The 17,954-nt window shown below is 35.9% G+C and overlaps 1 protein-coding gene across 1 annotated transcript; it reads left to right on the forward strand.

Moving 5' to 3' along the window:
• The first annotated feature begins 200 nt into the window (after positions 1-200).
• NSUN7 (NOP2/Sun RNA methyltransferase family member 7) lies at positions 201-14,380 on the forward strand. Its single transcript, XM_062493633.1, has 11 exons — positions 201-513; positions 1,069-1,127; positions 2,467-2,597; positions 3,759-3,911; positions 5,154-5,337; positions 6,902-7,112; positions 7,702-7,845; positions 8,363-8,464; positions 8,976-9,093; positions 11,701-11,818; positions 13,910-14,380. The coding sequence occupies exons 1-11, from the start codon at positions 201-203 to the stop codon at positions 14,378-14,380; spliced, it is 2,004 nt and encodes a 667-aa protein (XP_062349617.1).
• The last annotated feature ends 3,574 nt before the right edge of the window (positions 14,381-17,954 follow it).

The raw sequence follows: 17,954 nt of genomic DNA on the forward strand, positions 1-17,954 counted from the left end.
ATGATAGATGTATAGAAATATAGATGATACACATATATATGTATTTGCAAGATTAGAGCCTGAAAAAGAAAATAATTTCTGTTGAAAACCCTGAAAGGAAGGGAAAAGTGTATTCTAGTGAAAGAAAATTTCGTGATTCAATACAAACTTTTTTTTTTTGCAGAGACAGCAGGATTGTGACACAGTCAGCAGCTGGAAAAATGCCAGATTCTGAAAGTAATTTGGTGTCTTCACATGTGGATGTTATAAATGGTACTTCAGTCTTGAGTGAAATGAAAATTTCGGATGAAAAGAGATCTGCTGAAAAAAGAACTGTGACTCAGATTGAGAAGAATGGTTATCCCGACTCGATATACATAAATGCAGCTAAGATTTTTCAAGGTATTCATACTGAAAAGAGTGAGGATAAAATCCAGGTGCGGTATGGCAATAACTCAGAATCTCCCATGATGGCTTTTAAAGATGAGCATTCCAGGCGTGTATGTTATGAACTGGCTTTCAATACTCTAAAATGTAAGTACAAAACTTACCCAAGAATTGCCAACAGAAATGATGCAGCAGAGAAAACATGGAAAAACAAATGTTCAGTGTCTGCCTGGCAGCAGAGACCTGGGGAAGTTTTTGTTAAGCTTCAGGTTGCTGCAGAGTCACAGATTCACAGAATATTCTGAATTGGCAGTCACCTACAAGGATCATCAAGAAAGGCCCATAAGGGGAATGAACCCACAAACTGTGTTACTAATACCCTGCTCTGTTACTGGCACTGAGCTCATCTCAGGGTTTCTTTTGAGATCCTAATTATGGACGAATATATGCATTTACTGGATTACTCATATCCCTCAAATATTTAAATATAGCTCAATATTATTAGCGTTTGTGAAATCAAACATTTAAAGCCTATTCTTTTTCATGTAAATGAATTACATAGGGTTGCTTCTGTTGGCGATTGAATTTGCCCTCAATTTTCATGGTGTTTAAAATTACAATTAAGTGATTTACAGGGTTTACTTCCATAGAATCTTGTAGTCTTGTCAATTGAGTCTTGTCAACATTTTCTTCTTTTTACAGATCAAGACCTTCTTGAAGAAATATTGTTAGATAGTCATACTTACCCATGCAACTCAATAGTAAGTGAACATTTCTGTGTTGATGTCATTAGTACCTGTTCTGAGGATTCTACAACATTCTTCAAAACAACAAAGGTTGTTTTGAGCTACATGACAGCCTTAGACTGAACTATTGCTGACCTTTTTACATAGTTGTCTAAAACATCCATCTCCAAAGTCTGTTGTGAGATTCTGTTACAACTGATTGCTGGGAGTCAAAACTTTCAAAGAAAGAAGGTAGGAGAGCGAGCCATGAACTTTACTGCAGTGTAGTACTTGCTCACTGATACTGTCCATGTCAATGTGCTTTCCTTCCCAGCTATGTCCCACTGTGAGCAGGGAAAGAAAATGTTTCCTTCCTATCCTTGGGAGTTTGAAAACATGGAGTGAATCCCATCAGACAAAAAAATGCATTGACCCCATGGTTCACTTCCTGGGCAAATGGTACAGTATACAAATATTGTACTGGCAAAAACTGGTCCAGTTTACTCTCAGCATGCTTTCCTGCTTTGACAGGAAAGAAATTCTGGAAAGCAATTCTAGAGCTGGAAGAACATTTTGCTGTTTCTTCCACTTTTGTCTTTGATGACTTTGAAAACTGCAAGATAAACTTGAGCTGATACTGTTTGTGGAGGTTGATGTGAGCAGACAAATGATCTAACACATTCATCTTTGCCTTGTTTTTGTAAGGAAGTAAGACTTTCATGATCACATCTTGTGTTTGATGGTATTTCCCTAATAACTTGAGGTTTCTAACTAATTTCGAGACAAGATTATTTTTGAGAAGGTGAAAATTTTAGAAGGCATAATAGTTGTAAGACTTTCATGTGAAGAGGCAGATAATAGTAACTGAAGTGCAGTAATTATTGTCCTTAAGCAGGAGATGCTCCCTGGTTTAAACAATTAGACAGAGAAAGAAGGTTTTGTATATACCCCAAAAGCAGAAGGGTTATTATAACTGATCATATTGGATGCTACATATGGAAGAATCCCACAAGAGACAGACAGACAAGAAGTTTTTATTAGTTTAGCTATTTAACAAACTACTTTATGAAGAAAAAATAATTGCAAAGTTTCAGTTCTGATAACATTAGATATTAAGATACAGTATTTTATCTGTGTGCATGAAGAATGTTTTAAATTTTGATAATCTAAATAACTTATAAGTATTTGAGCTTTAAAAAATATTTTTTAAAAAGTGTTTTATTAACTTTCCACAAGTAATTCCTTTATATTCTTGCAAGTAAGCATTTAAGGGTTTTTAATGCCTTTTACATGGGAGACTGCTGTTTGATATGGAACTTTTTGCAGAAATAAGGCTTTGGGTCACTTTCTCTATCCAGCTGCTTTTCTCTTGCAGCCAGATGAGTTAACCAGCTTGCTTGTTGTGATGCTTTATGACTTACAAGACCGAAAGTTTAAAAAACGAAAGACTTTTGCTGAAGAGGAACTTGTAGCAGAAGTTCAGGAAATAGGGAATTATTTATACAGGTATATGTGCAAAGAACTATTTGTTGTTGATAGAGATTAGCAAAAATGAAGATATGTAAAATCAGTGCCTTTTAAAGATAATTATTAAACATGTCTTTTACCTTAAAATTTTGTGGGCTTATTTTTTTTTTAATGACAGCCTAGTTTGGAGACAAATGTTCATATTTATACAGTTATTAAAAATGGAGATAAGAAACCATCCTTATATTATGGATTATTTTGCAGGCATTTTACCTTACTTTGGCATTGTTGAAACTTTGATACAGTTCTAGGAAGGAAATTAAATATTCAGTAAATATTCATAACTTCAAGTGTAATAGAGTCAAAAGGTCATGGAATGGAATAACATTTGTCTATTTAGCAGTACTTCTACTATGAAACTTTGTTAAAAATTTATTTTTTTAAATAATTAGGACAATAACCAGAATACATAAACATTTTAATATTTATTATCTCTTCCATCAGTCAGTTGATTAACTCAAAAGGCATTTATTAGACAAAATTGTTTTGCTGCTGGATTTAGAACAGCCCAAAAAGTTCATGAATCCCTTAAGTGCAAGGTATTTCTGGAGGGCAGTAATTAAGATATCTGAAGTAATTCACCAGCAATTTTTGTTTATTTTGAATTGTCATGTATCAGGAGTATGCATGGAGCCTGGGGGAAGAAAAGATTGGAAATATTTTCTCAGACATTTTAATGTAATAATAAAAGTGACTCCTGTTTACCATCATACTTGTATTGTTTCTGTAGACATTTAGGGGCCAGGTTTCATCAAATGCACATTCTGCACATATATGCAGTTACATTTTCAAACATGCAAATGAATCTGATGGTTTTATTCCACATATTGCAGTTCCAAAATAATACTGTGATTTTTTTTTAGCTGTCTGAGAAAACCGATGCATTTGAGAGTCACCTGTTACAATTTCAGTCCTGCCTGATTTAAATAAAATAATCGTAGCTATTGACTACCACCTTGCATCTGCTGTTGTCTGGGGCAGAAAATGTTCTGTAATTGTATTTTCTGTTGCAGCTTGCAGAAGAAGGTGTGCCTTTTGGATTTGGTTTCTGAGCAAGATGGTATTGTAACAGAAATGTTGCATGCTAATAGCTGATGAAAACATTTATAAAACTTATTAAACTTGTGACTATTTTTATAGTTATAGGACCAAACTGGCAGCTGCACTAGCACGATGTCGCATCAAATATGATGCTCTTTCAATTGAATATTTTATACCAGAAACTATATGGAAGCAGGAACAAAGGGCTTCTTCTTTACCTCTCTGTTTCTGGATAAACACATTTAAAATCAGGTAAGGTCTTTAAAGTATCATCTGATATTGATGTTTTTGCATACAAAGTGATATAGTTTGCTACATACTTGTTTTAGTATTTACAGGTTTCTATATTTTTATCAGTAATTACAAATTCTTACAGGAAACTCTGCTTCGTCCAGTGCCATTGTGTTATATATTTTTGTGTAGTTTTTATATATTGCAGTAGTGGTATTTATACACTGTTTTGAAACAGTTCTTCTTGCTGTTCTGTTGCTTGTGTGGGTCTTTCACCAAGTAAATGAGGAAATAAAGTTAGAAAAAATATGGGTGAGTTAACCTGGAAACAAACATAAGAAAAAATGTCTTTAAAAACGGGTGTATTAGTCTAAGCCATAATCTTGGCAAAGGGTGTTAAGACACAATACTTACACCTGCTGTTTATTCTGTAAGGATAGTGTAAACCTGAAATTAAAATACACTTTTAAAAATCCTTATATTCTGTAGGGTACTATATATGTAACACTGATGTTCCCAGTTCTGTACTAACTGATACATGAACCATACCAGATTATCCTGTTACCTGTTTTGTTAGACAGGTAATGCATTTTATAATATTTTCAGTAATTTTGTTTTACTGTTCTTGTCTTGGACCAATGTTCACTGCTTAGGTCACAGGCTCTTCAAGATAAGTATCTTACTTTGGGTGTGACTTTAGAACTCTTAAACAGGAAATAAATAAAAATGGTGCCATTCATTCCGCATTTAATGTGCTGTATAAACTTATGGCACTGTCTGAAATAGCATTTCAACAAACATCTCTTGCTATATATGCCTTTAAATATTTATGATATTTAAATTGCTAACCTCAGCAGTTATCCCTTTATTACATTTACACAAATATTCTTTCAGTATCAGCTATTAAAATTATTGGTGAGTTGGGCTAGATTGAAAGCAACTGAAAGAACTAAAGCATTCCAGCAGTGAATTTACTACAGTGTCTCCTGAGCACATGGGCATTTCTCCATCCTCCGAGGTACATGCCTCTTTTTTAATTAATTGTATCAGACTTAGCAACTTAATTGTTTCAAACCAGAGCTTACATGCCTAAAGTAGAGTGAGTTTCCCTCCTGCATTAGACAGTATGCATTTTATGGCTCTATATGTATGCATATGTATATACACACCGTAACAGTAGTGAAAAAACTTCTTATAATCAATGTAAACTATGTTGGTTAAGTAACTCTTGTATATTTCATGGTCAGAGTTGTATGTTAACAGCCTTGAAGATGTTACCAGAGCTTTGGAGATGAAGGGATTTACAAAAGTTGAATCTGTGTCAGACTTGGACCAGTACACGTATGCTGTGGACCAACATTGCCATGATGTATTGGTTTTTCCTTCGTATCTTAAAGAAGAACTGCTTAATTTAGATCTTTTTGCAGATTGCAAACTCTTACTGCAGGTGAGTTGATGTTCAGACTTGAGTCAGGTGATCTGCAAATTTAAATAATTGCTTTGTGTTAGAAAGAGGTTGTGTACTGTGTGACTATTCTATTAAATCAGTCAGGCAGTGACAAACTTTCATAAGGCTTTAGACATTTGTAATAATTAGGTTACAAACTGATCCACTTACTAAATTTAGCATACAAATAATATATAATTATAAAATTATAATTATAATTGATAGCTACAATAAAGTTAGTAGAATGTTTTAAATTTAATCTTAGAGCTGTTGAACTAAATATAAAAAAGTGGTCAAAAGAGGCAGTCTCTCTTCTGAAAATGTGAGGAAAGTTCCAATATAACTCAGTATGCTTTTCCCCAGCTGGTAGATAGTGGTATGCTATTGTAATATTTCTTTCTCTTCAAATGCATGTTTGTGATGGAATGATCACACTTTGCAGTGTGGTTCCTTGATCTCCATTATCCCCACTGGTCTTTTTCCTGGCTAGCCATCCTTAGACTCCCTAGTGAAGTTTGGTGGGAGGTTTCTGTTCAAGTGTAGCATTTGCAGTAATCATGCAACAACGTAACCATGAATTATCTGAACTATCTGATGATTCTTGCCTGCCTAGAAGAAACATTTCAACCAGCATTTTCACTAGATGTCTGAAAACTTCAGCCTCAAAATTTATTGCTCAGCTTAGAAAGTGACTCAGTATTCAATATTCCACTTCAGTTTGTAGATTTTAAATAGAGTACTTACAGAAGAGAACTATAGATGAGAACCCTATAGGTAATGGGAACAAATTCTGAGTGTAACTACTTGAAAGTATTCAAAATGAGTAAATAAAACCATCAAAACCTCCATCTCTGTGATGGGGTGGTGCTTGAGTGCTGTATGTACATAGACATGTGAAATTAAAAGCTTAGCACTGTCTTTTTCCCTTTCCATTTATGATCAGTTTGTCAGATTTGATGCAAGACCGGGTGTCTATGGGTCAGCGTCTTCACACCTTGCCTTTTTAAGTAATTTGATAAAGTTTTCTCTTAATCATCAGTGGTACAAGAGCATTTACTCTTGTGGAGCTGTCCCTGTGTTTTCTGCATTCCAATCTGCCTCCCTCTTGTTTGAATTTCAGCAAAACCTTGATCTTTGATCTACAAGGGAAACATTTCTCCTGTAATTACCATCAAGAGCTATGTGAATAGTTTTGCATTTCTCTGCTAAGCTGCCTCAGAGGATAAATTCTGCCTGAACTGTGGCCTGTGTTTGCCTTTTCTGGAACAAGCTGTTGCTAGGAGTTCCTGCTTATGGGGATGATATGTACTTTATTTTCACTTATAGATATTATGCTTTTTAATGTATTATTTAGAGTTAGTTATTTAAATTTATGGATTGACTGCTTGGTTTTGTAATTTATTTAATTCTGTATTAGCAGATATCCCTGATTAGTTTTTTTCCTCCCTTCTTTTCCATTTGCTATGAAAACAATGAAATACTTTCCTAATTTAGAAAACAAAGTTGGCATTCATAGAAACCAAAATAGGAGATCATACTTAATTTTTGTGTCACTGTTTTGTAGGATAAGTCTCGCAGCATTGCTGTACACTCTGCACAGGCATTGTTGAGTGAAGGTGGTGACATTATAATGGCTCACACAGGTTCCCATCTGACCATTGCCCATATGTCAGTACTGACAAATCACAGCGTTTCCAAAATTTTTGCTTGTGGTGTGAAATCTTTGGCAAAAGAAGAAGAACTGAGGAACAGTTTCAGTCACACGGGATGTGAAAGTAGGTGCTAAAACAGTTGGTATTCAAAAAGTATTGTCATAAAGATGTTTGTGTTATCTGTAAATATGGACTCATTCTATCAGAATGCAGAGAGCCCTTCTTTGGAGGCTTGGGAGTGGCAGTAACAACTTTTTTGTCACAAGGTGAGCTGATAGCTCTTCAGCTACAGTCAATTGCAGTCTACCCATATCATATTTGCAAACTCCTGAAATACTGGTAATTTTTTCCATAGAAGTAGCTTCTACATAGCAGTTGGTGTAGGTGGTAGCAGGGAACTTTTGGTGTTTTGGCTGTTGCTTTTAGTTTCAGTCTGATTTCCAGCTGAGTGCGTTAATCCAAAACACATGCACTTGTCCAGTTTACCTGGAGGATGCTATCAGGACAGAATGCAGCAAGACTACAACCCCATAATCAGTGGAAGATGCAGCCCTTTGATTTGTTTGAAATCCACAGGCCATGCTTTGGAGGTTCTCAATCTAGCAGGTTCTAGCTCTGTTGAATTCCATGTATTCCACAGTCTCTTCACCTCTATCACCTGTAGGCAAGCCTGCTTGCAGTCTGTAAGTGTTGAGTTTTTCCTGTTTTTCAGATATTCAGTTGTTATATGAAGACTTTACTGATCTTGAACCAACAGACCCAAGACTTGGTAAGGCAAAAGTTATTTTGCTGCTACCACAATGCTCTGGACTGGGTGCTGGCAATCCAATGGAGCTTATTTTAAGTGAACACAGAGGTAACTTTTGATATAATATCTAGCTATGCTTTCTGGTAGGCTAGACAGTATAGGTGCTTCAGTAAATTATATAACTTTATTAAAGAAACCTTCCTTATTTTAATTACTGTAAAACATATAAATTAACTTGCGTAATTCTGTGAGTTCTTCAGGTTGATAGTGTGAAAGTTTGAGGGTGATTCTGAGGAGCTTTTTTTTGTATAGCTTTTTTTAAGTAAAAAGACTACAGGCAGAAAATGTATGTCAAGATACCAACATGTATAAAATTTCCTATTTGATTATATTCCTTTATTGACTGTTTGTGTAAGTCTTTTCACTGTACAACTTCGTAATAAGCAAGAGGCACCAGTAATTACTGGTAAAGTAAAGCAAATAACTCAGGTGCTCCTTGGTATTCTAATTTGTAAAACTTACCTTCCCACTGCACTAGTAACAACCAGGTCTGCTTCTGCAAACAACTGCATTTTCAGACACTAAGATAAATTGCAAGACTAAATTTACTGCTGTCTGCTTTTAGATGCAGGATTGCTACGAGACCTTTTCCAGGGATTTGTGTCTGAGGATAAACTCAGTGTTCTTGCTGAGAGGCAGCTTAATGAGTTGATGCATGCACTGAAATGTAAGTGTGCTAGTCTTCCAATTCCTGGGATGACTTTGCACTACCAATTCCATTGTATTATCACCAGCTTTAATATAGTTAAAAATACACCAATTACTCTATTAATTAACAATAAGAATGTAACCAAACCCCCTGAATAACGATTTCCTCCAGTCTGAAGGTGTTTGTGTGTCCTAGTGCCCACCAGGCATTATTACAGTAGTCTTCAGTATTGTATAGAGAACTGGATTATGGTTTAGTTATACTCTGCTTTGGAAATTCTGCAAATGTAGTATCCCTTTATCTGCATTCTGCCACCTTTTTCCTCTCTCCTTTGGTAGCTGTGTGAAAAGACTGAAGAGAGCTTTGACTGTGCTAAAATCTGCAAATATTTGAAAATATTTTAATTATTTAAAAACACTAGAGATCAGGAGGTTAAAAGTGGCATAATTTTTATGATGCTTTTAATCCTTACCAAACCACTGTCTGTATGAAGAATCTGAAGAGTAAAAAGCTGTGTTTTGTTTTGTAGTTAAAAAAGTACAAGCTATTGTTTACTGCACTTGTTCAGTTTACCCAGAAGAAAATGAACTTGTTGTGCAAAAAGCACTGGAATCTGGAGTGGAGGGAGATAAAGTACGACGATATAGGTACAGAATGAATAGTTTTATCTGTGGAAAAATCACAGTATGACTTTAAATCATAGCATAATTTTTATCCTAGACTGATAAGTATCTTGCATGAAATTAAAATAGGTTTTGCTGCCTGTCATGCCATTCTTTCTGTTTATGAGATTACTTAGCAGTGTTTGATTGACTTTCTCATCTAATATTTTTGTTCATCTGAAATTAAGATTGGAGGAAAGGATCACTGTTTGGTAATAACATTCTTCAAATAGAGCTATTGCCATTATTGTATTAGTATTCAGAGAATGAAACTGACTTGCTGGCATGCTCTCCACTTCTGATGTAGAATAATCAATTTCAAAGGAAAAATTGATATAAAAGGAATAAGAAAAAAAGGAATAAGAGCCATTTGCTGTAGGATTGCTCATTGCTGTATTCAGATTAATGACTTCTGGGAAGGACAGGTTACAGTAAGAGATCATCCTGTGCAATCATGGCAAATACAAACAGATATGATAAAAGTATGTATGCTGTATACTTTGTATGTCATTATAACCTGTCACCCCATCAGCCATTTGTGGCCTCTTGCTTGTGTTTTCATTAGGAATTTGAAATTTCCTGGGGTCTGTCTTGGCTTCTGTGCAGCTATTACTCTATGGGGAGAACTTGGGGGAACCTTGGAATGTAATGGTCTCTAAATTATTGAACATAAATAATATGTAAATTCATAACATATAAAATAATTTTTATTAAAAAAAAAAGTTTCTGGAACTTTATTTTTTTTAAAATCTCCCTTGTGTAAAACACCTCCCCTCCCCACAAAGCCAACCTAAAATCTGTTCACTGTTTTGCAGAAGCATTATGAATGTTGTCAAACCACCAAATCATATTACACTTTCAAAAAGGCAATCTTGGATGGTAAGGAAAGGACAATAAAATTACATTAGGATTTTTTCAGACCTGAGCAAATTTCTGACTGAAGATTGATTGAGCTTCATAAATGACAATTTGAGATTCAGTTCCTCCTTCACTGTCATGCAGTATCTTGGAGGTTTCATTGTAGTCTTTGCTACAATAAAGCTGCTGGTAACCACCATGAACAGAGCAGTAATAGAACATCATAAATAAAATATACAGAGTGATTATACTTAAGATGAAAGCTCGAGCCATTTAAGATTCATGTACTACTTAGAAAATTTCATTTTACACTTTTCTTAGCATTAGAGAACTTATTTGACTGTGCAGTATAGAATAAAAGGCTGTTTCAGAGTTACTAGCCCCCATGTTCACAGTAGTATCTTCGAGAGACCAGTAATAATAAAACATGCTGTATGGTCATCAAAGATCTACTGAATATTAATTCCCTTCTCCAAGAAAATTGAGGGCTTTCAGGAAATTCTTAAAACAATTTTGCTTATGTGCATTTTATGTTTTGGAATGACTCTGCAGTAGGGAAGTGATGCCAAACAAAATAAGGCTCTGTTGGAGTTTGGGATCACACAGCTGGTCTTAGGGCTGTGCAGTTTTAAGGGTGATTTCAAACATGTTCACACTGGTTAAGCTGAACTTACTTTTAGGATATGGCAGTTTACAGCAACAGCTTTACCTAAAGAAAGGGTACACATGGCAAAAAGGTGTGTATAAAGAGTGGTAGAAAACACACATGCATTTTGCTTTGGCCTATCAAATTTGAATTAATTTCTGCATCATTTCCAGGGGCATTGAAGGGATTCCTGGAGAACAGTAACTTGTATACATCAGTAAAAGATTAGCACTTTTTAGATCAGCTTATTCAATTGAAAAAAAAAAAATCAAAAATCTGTGTCATAAGATGTAAGAGTTTTATTTAGTAATGCAAGGAGGATTTGAGCCTTGTAGCCTGTTCTGTCAAATTCCAAGGGGCATATAAAAAAATCCAGATCATGGTGAGAACTTGGAAACAAACAGTTTTGCAGACTTACCATTAAAAGCAAACTAACCAGCCAAATCAGGAGATTGCTTTCAAATATTGAATACATGTCTCTGTAACCATCTTTGGCTAAAGCTCTGTTGCAAGAGGGTTAGTGGAGCAGTAAGGATTAGGACTCTAGCTTACATTGAAGAGGAGGAGACATTTTAAAAGTGTTTTAAAGGACATTTGAATAGTGCTTTTCTGTACTGAGACAGCTTAGTACTAGTTTGCCAGCTTTATGATCCAGGTCCTTGAGACTGTTTTATAAAAATCAGGCATTTCTGGAATACAAGAAGAGCAGGAGAAGAGGTTAGTTCTTCCCTCCCCACTGATGCACTGAAAAATTGTAAAATTGGATAAAAAACCCCTCAATTAGAACAAATAGCAAATTTTCCTAACCTAAGATTTTTAGCTTAGATATTTATTAATTATTATTACTATCTGATAATTAGTATACTTAATAATTGGGGGGGAAAAGGAATTACTGAAAAAGAATGGAAAAACCCCACTAATTCTAGAAGGTAAATTCTCATGCCTTTCTTGAAGTGCAATTTTTTAAAAATTACTATAAAACTATGTTATCGAAAGACATGATTTGAAAATTACTTTTAATGTATCCTTGTTTATTTTCTTTTATATTCTTAAATACTATTTTCTGGTCTTCCATTTCTTTTTTACAGGCTTATTCCTTCTGTTTTTTCTACTTGCTCCAATTCAGAGTCTTCCACTGAAATGTTTTTCAAAATAGAGCCATCAGAAATTTCCAGTGGCTGTTTCCTAGCTGTTCTAGAGAGAGAGGTAAGCTATGAAAATAACGATTTAAATTCACTTCAAAGAAGATGAGTACTGCAATTTTCCACAGAAGAATAAACAAAATGGAACATTTGAAATAAAATTCCTGACTGCTCTTTAGTTGTCTGAAGACTGAAAGACAGGTGAGCAGTTGAAATGTGCCACTTCTGGACTTTATGCTGAGCACAGCTTTAGAAGGTATGCCTGTTCTTCTGGAGTTGTTCATGATCAGAGCAGGCCCTTGATCCAAGTTAGTGCCAGCAACATCTAGAGGAAATATATTGCTGTTATCACACTTTGGAATGAAATACACAGCTTGATTAGACTCATGACAAAATGGTGTCTAGTAAATGTATTTGTTATGAGTGTCACCAAGATTTTTCAGTATCCAAGCAGCCAAAATCTTAATCCCTATGGGTGACACTATTATAATTTGAATAATACAGGTATGAATATGTTTCCTTCCCAAACTAAGGCATATACAAATCTGGCTTGAAAGACAGGGGGCTTTTGTTGAGTAAATGGAAAAGTCTTTGGCATGATTCCTGAAGAAAGCCCTTAAAGGGCTAGTTTGTGTCTTTGAGCATCAACATTTTCCTCTTGTCTCTAAGAAAAACACAATATTTCCACCAAAAGTGGAAGGGCCGTGGGGAAGAACTAATCAGAATTTCACTGCAAATTAAAGATAAGAGATCGAGGAGATTGAGATTGGTTATTTGTACCACTTTCTGTCATACTGCGATTATAGTACTTGAAAGAATCTTGCCTCTTTGGGGAAGTTAGATTTTATTAAGAGTAAGAGAATTACATATGAAAAGTCTTTTAAGTTACCGATTATTGACCTATTTCTTTACCATATTAAATATTTTCAACTTGGTTTGAGCTTTAGTTAAGCATGCTATGTGCATCTCTTTACCATATTGTTTCTCTCCAGAGAAAAAAACACTTTTGTTGAAGGTAGTTAATTCAAATAATTTTTTGGGTCAAATTCTAATACAAAGAAGCAATTGCTCCAATGGCCAATTTTTAGGTGGTTCAGGAAATGAACATTTCCCACAAAGTAGAAAACATGTACTTATAATTTAAACTGAAATTCCTTGTTCACAGAAACCTTCTTAGCTAGTTGTAAATAGTTTCTTCCCTACGGTTTCTCTTTATATACTTGGATGTTGACCTTGTTCCTAGTTGGAGAGTTCCTTACTTGTGTATTATGAGCAAGAACTTTCATTACTGTGAAAATTATTCATGTTTAATGTTACTGATATTTCTGTATATTAGTAACTATTTCTGATACACACACACACACACACACACACACACACACACACACACAGGTAATTGATATGTATGTTCTTACAGACATTACAGACCAGGTCAGTGTAGGACTGTGTTGGTTTTGGCTGGGGTTAAGTTAATTGTCCTCACAATGACTGGTGTGGACCTGTGTTTTGGATTTGTACTGAACACAGGGTTGACAACATAGAGATGGTTTTGTTATTGCTGGGCAGGGCTTACACACAGCCAAGGCCTTTCCTGCTTTTCACACTGCTGAGGGGACTGGGGGTGTGTGGGAGGTGACACAGCCAGGACAGGTGACCCAAACTGGCCAAAGGGATATTCCAGACCATGTGACATCATCTCAGGATATAAAGTGGGGGGAAAGAGGAGGAAGGAAAGACATTTGCAGTTATGGCACTTGTCTTCCCAGGGAACCACAGTCTTTATCTTAACCCAGGAGTTCCCTAGCTTTATTTTTCCAGTTCCTTCCCTGGTCCTACTGGTGGGGGAGTCAGCAAGTGGCTGTGTGGGGCTTGGCAACCAGCTGGGGTTAAACACAAGTCAGATGCACATTACAGACCCAGAACTGAGTTTCCCCTCTTTGGGTCAGTAGAGAAGAAAGCCTCTGAAGAGCAAATGCTCCAGTACCTCTTTACACGAATCAAGTTCTTAATTTTGTGAATAAATAGCTTGGTTAGCATTTATCACATGTGGCTTAAGTCCTTCTGCTAGATTCTGCTGTCTTTTTTTCACGGAGTAAATTATGAGTAGCTCGGTATTGTGGCTTAGATGCACTGATGTTTCCTGTGAAATTTTCAGAAAGATACTTCTAAAAAAGTGTCTGATAAAGACATTTTGGATTCAGCTGCAGCAGAAAAACTACTAGATGGCATCACTGAAGAAAAACCAAAAGAAGAGGTGAAAAAGAAGAAAGTAAAAAAACGTAGATGTAAGGTTGCTGCTAGTGATAGCAAGCCAAAAGCTGCAAAGCTCCTTCACTGCCAAACTGGATCTAATGTTAAGGCTGAAGTTCCTGTGTCTAAAGCAGCCAGTAAGTTACAAGAACAGCATGAGTACCACACAAAAGCAGCCGGTGACATACAAGAAAAGCATGTGACCCGAAAAAAAGCAGCCAGTAACACAGCACAGAAGACTGTGCCTGGGAAAAAAGCAGCCAGTAACACACCACAGAAGACTGTGCACCAAAAAAAAGCAGCCAGTAGCACACCACAAAAGAAAGTGCAACGAATAAAAGCAGCCAGTAACATGCAGCAAAAGAATGTGCACTGAACAAAAGCAGCCAGTAAAATACCAGAGAGGAATATGCACCGGAAAAAAGTAGTCAGTAACACACAGCAAAAGTATAGTCAGCCATGTTGAGCTGAAGAAATGTGAACCCTGATTCACACACAGCCCCACTGAATGTGCCAAAGCCCACATCTCATCTGTCACCTCTGGGCAAGGTATATGAGACACAGACAGCTGCTCAAAAGGCATGTGCAGAACAGGGTTGTACTGAAGCCCCGACAATCGCTTTGCCTCCACTAATAACACCATGTGAAAGGTTGTAATGAAACAAACCCAGGGTATCAACATGGCTTTCATGACTAGACTGGAGCACAGGGTCCAAATGGTTGGATATATTCCATCACCCTGGTCAAAAAATGGTCAAACAAACTTGGCTGTATGAACCTTCAGACTCTGCCCTGTCTTTGTAAAGAAGGTAATTACATTACAGTATATCTTTATGCAAGGATAATCTGGTCTTGAGAATGATATATTATGGGCTATTTATGTAGAAATATCCATGTTAGATAGTAACTTTTAATCCAGTAATCACACTTTAAAGTGAATGGAGCTTAGCAGCCTAAGGCTGATAGACTGTTGGTGGAAGTGAGGTCAAAAAATGATAGCCTCTTGCTATAGAGTTTAAAATGACAAGTTAAATCATACACCCAGCCATCCACTGTGATCTAAACCTGTACAAGTAATCAGTTTCAAACTAATGTCTCAATGTGAGAATTTTTTAAAGTGGCTTTTCTTTACAAGTACTAGGTACCATTTTTGTGAGTTTCTGCTTAAGACTGATGCATGGAAAATAAGCCTTGTATTTCTAAAACTAGACAGGAACTTTTGTACAGGAAACTGGCCAAGTACATTAAAGCCCATGCATAGGCTTTCTAGCACATGTTCTCTTGGTTCCTTCTTAAGTGTGCATTGAAATACTAACAGTGAAATTTAGATCAAATATTCTCATGCTAAAAAACACCTGAATTGTCATCATAATGTCACATCAGACTTTGTCATGGTTCATAACTGCTTTTCATCAATTCTTTAACATAAACAGTTCTTAGTTGAAAAGAGCTGCTACTGTCAAAGTAACACTTTTATAAATGTTACTGCTAGTCAGCTGAATAACGACTGGACAAAGAGTAGCTGCCTGTCTTTGGAAACAGCTGTGGGCTTCTAAGCTGCTGCCTTTTGCTAGCAAAGATAAAATAACTGTAAAATATCTGCAATTGTCTTGTAATATGAGTAGAGGATAAAGGGAGGCACAGAGATACTTTTAACAATAAATCTGATTTGTATTTAGAACTTGTAAAAATTAAATAGAGACAGTACAGCAATACAGAAAGGCAAAGGTAGCAGAAATTTTCCTCTAGGCAACCATTTCAGATGCTTGGCAAGAGTGTTGCCAGGAGCATCACCAATATAGTGTGGAACTTGACCAATTTGACATAAGGTCTGGATTTAGACCAGCCCAGAGAAAATGTTGTAACATCTCTATTTTGTCTTTACCCACACCAGCCAGTATCACTGGATCAGCAGTACCTTTTTAAAAAAAGATTTGAATGGTATTACACCAGCAGTACAGACATCTGGCTCTTGTTCACCTGATAAATATCCTTGCTTCAGTGAATCAGTGAAAATTTCTTTTAGCATTTTAATCTGAGCCAGCTGTCCTGTACAAAGACATCCCTCATCTTCTGCATATTCCTGTGAGCAATCCATGCTCCTTACCCATTCCAGCAACACATTGAACTCTACTCTTATTTCTCAACAAATTTGCAAGGATAGATTTAGACCCATACATGTGGCATGTGTAGAACCAGAAAAAAAAAAAAATCTTATTTTATTTCGAAACCATCTTGGAAGAGGAGAGATTCTACATGTTGGGTAGAAGGAATGGACACTATGGAGATATATTTTTTCCAGTCTGGTTGTTAAATGCTTAAAATAAACTTAAGAGATTCTGCAGTTAAAGAATGATTTTTTTTTAAAATCAAGATCTGTATCATTCATTAATAACGTTAAATTTACTTGTAAAACAACATACCTGTGTCTAATAACAGAATTTCTGGGTTACTTACGTAGTATGTGCCATGATGTCCCACACTTGGCCTCATCTTGCTTTCAGGAATTTGCATTTTTGACACAGTATGGAGGTTAAACCAGTTAGAATCTTGATGTCTTACCAAGAATATCAGAGAGTGAATATTTTAACTGCAGGTCAGCAGCTTACTTTGTAAGCATGGAACATCACATGGTGGCAACATCTGGGACTGTCTTCAGGTGGTTTGTAGGTAGATGCCTATAACACTCCATGACTTTTTACAGTAAAACTGTATCTTATGTAACTATTTTTCTGTGATCCAGTTGCCTATTTGTAATTTTCAACTAGAAACTGTTGATTCAGCTTTCCAGATACAAAACTCTTCATAGTACTGCTATTGCCTCTAAACCACGAGTATGTTTTTCCCTTCCCTCAACCACCATTTTGAACAGAACAATTTCACGGTTTCATGGAGTAGTAACAGTTGAGACAATCACTTTATGTAGCTAAATTTATTCTCAGAACAGATTACATTTAAATTTGGAGAACTGGTCAGCATCAGGGAAATTGTCCTTTTTGTTGTCAGTCATGTACTTTTATGTAAGACTGGGCTCTGCTAATAAACAGCGGTGTGTTTCCTTCTTTCTTACTGCTGTTAAATCAAACCTGATTTAACCTGATTACACCTGTCCCATTGGCTGATGGGACAGCACAAGTTGTGGCAATGTGCTAATTAATGCGCCCAAGAAAGGAGTAATGCTGAAATGCTGAGCCCATACTGGCTCTTGAGATGAGAATGTTCTCTTTTCCATGGGTTATGTACTAACACTTTCAGATTCCACAGTAAATGATCCATGAAATGCTTGATAAAATTAACACATGTAGTACCTTTAGTGACAGAGAACTGGTGTGAGCTAGGTATTAGATATTCCACAGTTTTTGCTCCTCTGCCACTAAAGGGCATATTTCTGTTAGGTACAGGTGACTGCACAAGAAGTATGTCACTAAACCTCGTTCTACTGTGAATGGATTCTGTGCTATTCCTGTGGTATTTTTGTTATTCCCAGTTAACCACCCTGTAAGTAGCCTCCATAGCCTTGCATCTCCCACACCTCCTTGCTCCCCTGTAAATGAAACAGGAAGTGGCTTAAATAAAACCTACAGATTTCAAAAGAAAGGCTTTTATCTATTAGTCATTGACTGTGAATATAAATCTCCTTGCTTCTGCAAGGAGTGTGTTAATGACATGACTGACTGATACATGATACCTCTAACTAACTACTTGCATTGCAAAAAATGAAGTTAGCTTTGCTTTACATGATTCTTTTACAGACTTCAATAAAAATGTGACTACAAATAATTACAAAGCCTGTCTTTTTTTAGGCAACCTATAGTATACAGAGTGGAGAATGTTACAAGAGCATATCCAGTAAAGACAATACATCAACATAATAAAGCAGGATATTTCAGTAAAAATAGAATAAATAAAATAAAAATATTTTAAGCTGTATTTAACAGGTTAAGTTAGAA

The sequence above is a fragment of the Cinclus cinclus genome, chromosome 5, assembly GCF_963662255.1.
Source record: "Cinclus cinclus chromosome 5, bCinCin1.1, whole genome shotgun sequence".
NCBI lineage: Eukaryota > Metazoa > Chordata > Aves > Passeriformes > Cinclidae > Cinclus > Cinclus cinclus.

Bases quoted from the DNA above. Each gene is read 5' to 3' on its own strand.
- NSUN7 (XM_062493633.1), top strand. From the start codon at position 201: ATGCCAGATTCTGAAAGTAATTTGGTGTCTTCACATGTGGATGTTATA. The intron at 514-1,068 runs GTAAGTACAAAA...TTCTTTTTACAG, and splicing joins GGCTTTCAATACTCTAAAAT to ATCAAGACCTTCTTGAAGAA. The intron at 9,094-11,700 runs GTACAGAATGAA...TCTTTTTTACAG, and splicing joins GATAAAGTACGACGATATAG to GCTTATTCCTTCTGTTTTTT.